Below are 8,123 nucleotides of genomic sequence, written 5' to 3'. Positions count from 1 at the left end.
GGGATGCAGAGAGGAGAAAGTTCTGTAGGTAATAAGTGCACTGTATTCCCTTATGAGCTACTTCCTGGGCATTGTTACATGTATGGCCAGTGTGTGTACTTGAGCTGTCAGGCTCGGCCCTTGTTGAATATACTTCTCATTGTTTTAGTTTGTAATTGTGCTAGTGTTGGGTGCTGAGCTCAACTGCCCAGATGACCTTTCCAGACTGAAGGACTTACTCCCCTAACTGCTGGGAGCGCTGCTGGCTGGCCATTTACTGCCAGCCCTCATGGGAGTTTCCCCTGTCGAAGAGCCCTGCCTGCCCCAGATCACATCCCCTTCCTGCCTGTAACCCTTACCAGCTCCATATGGGGTACAAAGGGCTGGCCTCCCCACCCCAACTTGGGAAACCCTGTAGGGCCATCCCAGGTCCAGAGCCCCTTGTGGGGTCAGTGAGGCCTCATTGTCGCTGCATTGCAGCCCAGTGCCTCCCCGTGCCCAGCCTGTACCCAGCCCATGTCAGCCCACAGCCCTTTCCTGTGAGCCTTCCTGCACGCTGGTCTCCGCCTTGGTGTCTGCTTTCGGGGAATCCAACCTGCAACAGTGCTTCTGTGCGTTTTGGTCCTGCAGGTTTGAACTTTGACTTCGGAGACTTCCAGTTACCTAGTGGAATGACAGGTTGTGCCTGTATGGTATCAGGCACAATGAATGCAAATGAGGTAGACTTGCTATTTATTCTAGATGTGAATTTGCTATTTATTCTAAGTGTTGGTTTTATGTGTATGTGACTCTGAACTTATTGCCAAATAAAAGTTTGAATTGTATCATCTGGTTTATTGTCAGTCACCTATTTTGTGTGTTTAAGTCCGACACGTTAAATGTTGATGAATCCACAGTATTGTTGTGCTAAAAAGGCATTTTTCCAGTACTTGAGGTTATTTCTACAAAAATAAAGGAGGTCTTGGATTAAAAAAAGAATTCTAAGGAACTCCAAAAAGTTTATCCCTGAGAGAAGGGATAACCTTTTTTAGGGAAATCCCACACAAGGGGTATGGGTTTTTTCTTACTAGCCCCATCTCCCCCAACCCCCAGCAAGCACACCCACTTGTTTTCAGAGTGCGAAGACTGTGGAATGTAAGCCTCAGATGAAAATTGGGCTTGAGCACAGTTGGGCAGCAGGTAACCTATGGTGTCACCACAGAGGTTCCTGGTGAAGCCAGTGGTTCATGTTGGTAATCAATTTACGAGGGATTTTTCTTTTAACGTGTGCGTGTGTGTGTGTGTGTGTGTGTGTGTGTGTGTGTGTGTAACATAAAATCCTTGTGCTGATACCTCAATCTCATTCATTCCTCCTGTGGATATCTTTTTTTTTCTCCCTCTCTTCGATCACTAGCAAATCACTCACTAGTGACTCACTAGCCCCTTATTGATTTTTGAGGGGTGATTTTCTGGAAACTTGGCATGTCATCTAAGAGGAAGTGACAGCCTGCTCGTCTTCGTGAAATGCAGCTGCTTCTCTTTCCTGGAGTTGTGAACAAGCTTGCAAGACACTTTGGGGCTTTCAGAACTTTGGGCTTGGCTCAGCAGAAATCCCGATGATGTGGAGCGCAGTTATTTGGGCATTGAAGGCAGCAGAGAGGAGAGCCAAGCTCAGCTCAACCTAGCCTTTTCCTCCGTCCCCAGTGGTGATTCCCAACCCTGGCCAGCACTGCCCCCTGGGGATAATTTGGAGATGTGGGGAAGGGTGGGTTGCAGGGTGCTTGGGTTTTGCAGTGATGGGGAGGGGACGTCTAGTATTTTGAGGACAAGAACCAGGCAGGTTAGACCCCCTGCATTGCGAGGGATAGCCCAGCACACTGGAGCATGGTCCCCCGCCTACACATGTACCTACATGATACAATTCCTATAGGGGGAAACCTGTTTATAATTTTCTAAGCCTAGAATTTGTTTTATAGGTAACCACAAAAAATTTCTGTGACACAATTTTAACATACTGAATTTTCCAGGAATGCAGCTGTATGTAAACTAAAGGAAGATTTTGACTTTGTTTTTATTCAGAGCTTTGTAAGGAATTATTCGTCATTTCAGAAGAGCGCATCCTCCCTAGTAGTCCACTCCTGGTATTTGAGTCGCAAATCACACCTGTGTCAGTCTGCGTGTGTACTGGTCATTTCCATAGAGATTACGTAGATGCATGTAGGTAAGACTGTCTCTCAGTCCATTCATGCTGCTGTAACACAATACCATATGCTGAGTAGCTTATAAGCAACAGACATTTATTTCTTACCGCCCAAGAGGCTGGCAAGTCCAAGGTCAATGTGCCGGCAGATTTGGTGTCTGGTGAGGCCTGTTTCCTGGTTCACAGATGGTGACTTCTCGGTCTGCATGGTAGATGGGGCGAGGGAGCTCTCTGAGGCCTTTATTATAAGGCCACTAATCCCCTTCAGGAGCCTCCCCCACCTCCGACTTAATCACCATCCAAAGGCTTACAGGCTCATTTACCACCGTCCTAGTGTTATTACCTCGCAGGTAATGATTTCAGCATAGGAATTTTGGGAGTCACAAACATTCAGACCATAGCACTTCTTTTTTTTTTTTTTTTTTTTTTTTTTTTTGTTTTTTTGTTTTTTTTTTTGAGACGGAGTTTCACTCTTGTTACCCAGGCTGGAGTGCAATGGCGCAATCTCGGCTCACCGCAACCTCCGCCTCCTGGGTTCAGGCAATTCTCTTGCCTCAGCCTCCCGAGTAGCTGGGACTACAGGCATGCGCCACCATGCCCAGCTGATTTTTTGTATTTTTAGTAGAGACGGGGTTTCACCATGTTGACCAGAATGGTCTCGATCTCTTGACCTCGTGATCCACCCGCCTCGGCCTCCCAAAGTACTGGGATTACAGGCGTGAGCCACCGCGCCCGGCCTTCTTTCACCTTTATTTTAAAATGTCAGCCAGGCACGGTGGCTCATGCCTGTAATCCTAGCACTTAGGGAGGCCAAAGTGGGAGAATTACTTGAGCTCAGGAGTTTGAGACCAGCCTGGGCAACATAGTAAAACCCCATCTCTATAAAAAATAAACTACATTAGTTAGGCTTGGTGGTGGGTGCCTGTAGTCTTACCTACTTGGGAGGCTGAGGCGGGCGGATCACTTGAGGCCAGAAGGTTGAGGCTTTGGTGAGCTATGATTGAGCTACTGTAATTCAGTGTGGGTGACAGAGTGAGACCCTGTCTCAAAAAAAAAAAAAAAAATTATCTAAAAAAATCGTTAGTCAAATATTATCTTTTCTAAAATCCAAACTTGTTTTAAGCAATTCTAATTGTCTTCATTGTGTCTTCTATTGGAATTGAAGCTGAGATTTTACGAAGTAAGTACATTTATTATTGTAAGTTACTTTGTCTTTCTATGATAGAATTGCTAATTCTTCACTCATTCGTTTATTTTTTTAATGACAGGTTTACATATATAGCTTTAAAAGGCAAATCTAAGCATACTTCCTTAAAGATGCATTATAAACTGTTTTCTTTCAGTGAATGGAAGTGTAGAGTGTTACATCGATTTAAAAAAGTCATGTGTGAGGATAGATCATGTTTTCTATGAATTACATTTCATGTCGTCAAAGAGCAGGTGCTCCGGACCAAGAACTGCAGATTGAGAGAAACTGACTCATGGCCACACATCCATGTGGGCCGCTCCTTGAAGTGCTGCTGAGCGGCTGAGCCTGCCTGCAGCCAGTCCTTCGCATGACGTTCCTCCACTGCAAAAATACCGGGTATGGGAAGTCCAGGCAAATTGCCATCCCTGGTCCCTCCTCTCACACGCCTTATCTTCTAAGGTAATTATAGCAATTAATAAGTGAACACATTTGTTGTTAAAAATATTTCAGAATTTTTTGTAAGTTGTTGGGGAGGTGATATTTTCCTCCCTGCTGGTACGACAAGATGAGATGTTGGGTCGAGGCTCAGCCCATATCCCTTTCCTTAATCATTGTGCCTCTGCCATTAGTGGCCATCAGCCGGGGTGGGCAACAGCTGTAGCCTTGTCATGTCCCCCCACCCTGCATCTGGGGGCCACCAGCTGGGCAGTAATAAGGAGCCTGGACCGTGAGAGCAGCAGGTGTCTGCATGGGCCCTGCTGACCCAGTGTTCCACCAAGCTCTGTTTGCCGAGGGCCTGCTGTGTGCCTCACGCTGTTCTAGAACTGGACACAGCAGACAAAGACCCTGCTCCATGGAGGGCACGTGTGTTGGGGGTGGAATTTTCCACTGATGTTTGCCTCAGGGCTCGGGAGTGGGAGGCCAGTTGTCAAGAGGTGGGAAGGGGAAATAATTGAGCACCAGTGCACTGCGCCCATTGCTGAGAGCCTGCTGGGGATCGCCCCATATTGCCTCATGTGCCAGGCCACAGTGCAAACTAATGTGAGTCCCATGAGCTTCAGGAACATGAATAAGGGAGTTACTGGGAGAAGTTGGCTGGGTGGGTCTGAGTAGGCTAAGCCCGTCTGGGTGGCCCCATCTCCTTTGCCTGTGCCACTTGAATGTGGCATTTTCAGACTCTGGGGCAAGTTTGTGTGTTGGGGGAGGGCATTTCTAGGAAAGAAAGTTCCTCACTGTTGTGAGCCCACCCCTGTGAGAGGCGCTTTCCTGAGTGGTGCACTCTGTTGGTTTGGAGGCTGGAACGGACAAGGCCACTTTATCCTCTTGAGGAAATCTGCTGCAGGTGCCCTCGGGGCAGAGTGGGAAGACGCTGGGGTCTTTGATGATGTCTGTGAGCCCCTCAATGGAATCAACCCTAAGGCTCCCCTCATCTGGGGCTTCCAGCAGCAGACAGTAACCTCCTGTGTCATCTAAGCTAATGGAGCGTGGGGTTTTCGGGTCCTCAGCCTTTGCTGCAGTGAGGACTGCATACAGTTGATACTTGATCCTCAACAAACTTGTGATGGCAGGTGAAGTTTTTCCCTCAACTGTTAATATTAAGGGAGACTACAGTTGAATCTATTTTCTTCTGATTACAAAAAAAAAAAGGTGCATGTGTGTACACACACACACACACACACACACACACACACACACACACACAATTCTCACTTTCCTCCCTCCCTCTGTCCCTCCCTCCCTCTCACCCTTCTTCCCCCTCTCCTCCATCTCCCCCTCTCTCTTTCCTCTTTCCCTTCCTTCTTCCCTCTGCCTCTTTCCCTCCCTCCCTCTCCCCCTCCTTCTCTTTCCCTCTCCCCCTGCTTCCCTCTGTCCCTTCTTCCCTCTCCCCCTCCTTCCCTGTTCCCCTCCTTCCCTCTCCCCCTCCCTCCCTCTCCCCCTCCTTCCCTCTCCCCCTCCTTCCCTCTCCCCCTCCTTCCCTCCCTCCTTCCCTGTCCCCCTCCTTCCCTCCTTCCTTCCCTCTCCTCCTCCTTCCCTCCCCACTTCCTTCTCTTCCTCCCTCCCCCTTGCTTCCCTCCCTTCTTCCCCCATTCCTTCCCTTCCTCTCTCTCCCCTTCCCTCCCTTGCTCTCCCCTTCCCTCCCTCTCCCCCTCCCTCTCCCTCTCCCCCTTCCCTCCCTCTCCCCCCTTCCCCTTCCCTCCCTCCCACTCTCCCTCCTTTCTTCCCTCCCACTCTCCCTCCTTTCTTCCCTCCCACTCTCCCTCCTTCCTTCTTTCCTTCCCTCCCCCTTTCCTTCCCTCCCTCTCCCTTTCCTTCTCTTCCTCGCTCCCCCTTCCTTCCCTCCCACCCTCTCCCCTTCCTTCCCTCCCACCCTCTCCCCTTCCCTCCCTCCCTCTCCCTCTCCCCTTCCCTCCCTCCCTCCCACCCTCTCCCTCTGCTTCCACCTCTCTCCCCACACTGGCCAAGTTTATGGGAAACCCTGCTTGTGATATCACAATCTTTTCAACCTTTTTGTTTTTTTTGAGATGGGAGTCTTACTCTGTCACCCAGACTGGAGTGCAGTGGCAGGATCTTGGCTCACTGCAACCCCCACCTTTTAGGTTCAAGCGATTCTCCTGCCTCAGCCTCCCGAGTAGCTGGAACTACAGGTGCACAACACCATGCCTGGCTAATTTTTGTATTTTTAGTAGAGACGGGGTTTCACCATGTTGGCCAGGCTGGTCTTGAACTCCTGACCTCAGGCGATCTGGCTGCCTGGGCCTCCCAAAGTGCTAGGATTACAGGCATGAGTCACTGTGCCTGGTCATTTTCAAACTTTTTAATGGGCTGTAGCATCCCAAGTGTTCATTTTAACCGTACCTGACACCTGGCTAATACTGGGGCCGAGGTTTCCCTTTGCCTTCTGAAGGAAGGGGTCTTGGTGCAAATCACTCTTGCAGTGTGTCTAAATGGGAGGGGCATCTTCCACCTTCTTTGGCAGGTTAATTGTATTTAAAAGGCTCCAAAGCCAGCCCAGCTATAATACTTGGAAAGATGATATATTATTTCATAATCATGTCATCTTTAAATTTGAGATACAACGAACAACATACCATAAAATTCACCTGTTTAAAGTATACAGTTTTATGTTTTAGTATATTCATAAGGTGGTACGACCATTGCGACTATCAAATTCCTCATCGCCCAAAAAAGAAACCCCATACCCATTAGCGTGACTCCTCATTTCTCCAGCAATCGGCCTGCTCTCTGTCTCTATCAATTTGCCTGTTTTAGACATTTCATATAAATGGAATCATACAATACATGGTCCTTTGTGACTGGCTTCTTAATGTTTTCAAGGTTCACCTGTACTATTGCAGGTATCAGGACTTCATTTTTTAGGGCTAAATAATATTTCTTTGCATGAAATACCAGCTTGTTCATTTATCGGCTAAGGGACATTTGGGTTGTTTCCATTTTTTGGAAATAGTGCCACTCTGAAGATGCATATACGGATTTTTGGGCAAACATTTTCATTTCTCTTGGATATACCTAGGGGTGGGATTTTGGGGTCATATGGTAACTTGGTTTAACTTACAAAGTGTGTGTGTGTGTGTGTGTGTGTGTGTGTGTGTGTGTGTGTGTGTATTTTGCCAAACCGTTTTCTACAGTGGCTGCACTATTTTGCATTCCCACCAGCAGTGCAGTGCATGAGGATTTTACTTTCTCCACATCCTCTCCAATGCATGTTACTGTCTTTTTGATTCTAGCCATCCTCATGAGCGTGAAGTGGCATCTCATGGTGACTATGTCTTCTGAAAACACAACCAAATTCAGAAGAATTGATAAGGCTGATGATGTCTGGTTGAAAAGGCCCCAGTAAGTGGATTTTGCCTTCAAAGTTCAACTCCTCCTGTGGCATAGTCGCAAACACTAGATTTGTTCCGTTGACTTTCTATTCCATAAACCTTTATTGTGCACAGGTCACGTGTCAGGCATGGGGCTGGGGGTGGTATACAAAGAAGCAGGCAGTAGGTCCCTGCCTATGGAAGGAAGTAAGATACAGTTACCCATCACGTGGGGCAGAGTGGAGCAGTGCCAGCTGAAGAGTACAAAGGAGGAAGAGCCAAAGGGTCAGAAGAGGGAGAAGGTCCCTGGATGGGCACAGTAACTGGTCCCTTGCCCACAGAAACAACCCCCAGATCAGCCAGAGAGATGAGGTATGGCTTCTGAGTGCTGAAAGGACTTTACATTCCCCAAAGGCAACTGGTGCTGAGAATTCACAGTTGATAGCCTTTTTAACATGCCTCCATTGGCCCAGATGGCAGTGGGTGATGGCTGGTGTCCTGTCCAGGCCCTCACAGGGCCCCCAAGGGGTCACTGCCCTCAAGCTGCCGTTCATCGGAGTCCTGGGAAAAAAGAGGGGTGTAAGCGGACAGGGCATTCTGCATGTTAAGTCCTAGGTTGAACTGTTCTGGTGGCCACTGGTCTGAGGCCTGAAGCACGACTCTCCTTGAGCGCTGTAAACACGTGCATGCTGGGCGTGTTCGTTCACGCTGCTGCCTTGTTGTTGGGAGGTGGGATGGTCTGGGGTTACGGCCACCTGTTCTGGGAGCCCATTTAGTCTCTGTTGCTTGAAGCTGGGTGGCCCAGGACAAATCACCCCAATTCAGCTGCAGTTTCTTCTTCTACAAAGGTTATAATATACCTCACAGTGAGGCAGGAGAGTCAAATTAGGCCCTACATTTGTCAAGGTATAGGCACCCCACAAAAGGTGGCTGATACTATAAAAACTACTTT

General features: G+C 48.4%; 1 protein-coding gene across 1 annotated transcript in view; it reads right to left on the bottom strand.

Moving 5' to 3' along the window:
* Positions 1-6,971: 6,971 nt before the first annotated feature.
* Positions 6,972-8,123, bottom strand: part of STAB2 (stabilin 2) — a 169,441-nt gene continuing 168,289 nt past the window's right edge. Inside the window, exon 69 of the mRNA XM_032299531.1 lies at positions 6,972-7,732. Within this exon, the coding sequence (XP_032155422.1) occupies positions 7,682-7,732 (51 nt within the window). The 3' untranslated portion in view covers positions 6,972-7,681. The remainder of the gene's footprint in view (positions 7,733-8,123) is intronic.

Source organism: Sapajus apella, unplaced genomic scaffold, assembly GCF_009761245.1.
Source record: "Sapajus apella isolate SASKATOON/1434 unplaced genomic scaffold, GSC_monkey_1.0 scaffold2, whole genome shotgun sequence".
NCBI lineage: Eukaryota > Metazoa > Chordata > Mammalia > Primates > Cebidae > Sapajus > Sapajus apella.
Note: the sequence above shows the minus strand (reverse complement) of the source record. Positions and strands in the feature narration are given on the sequence as shown.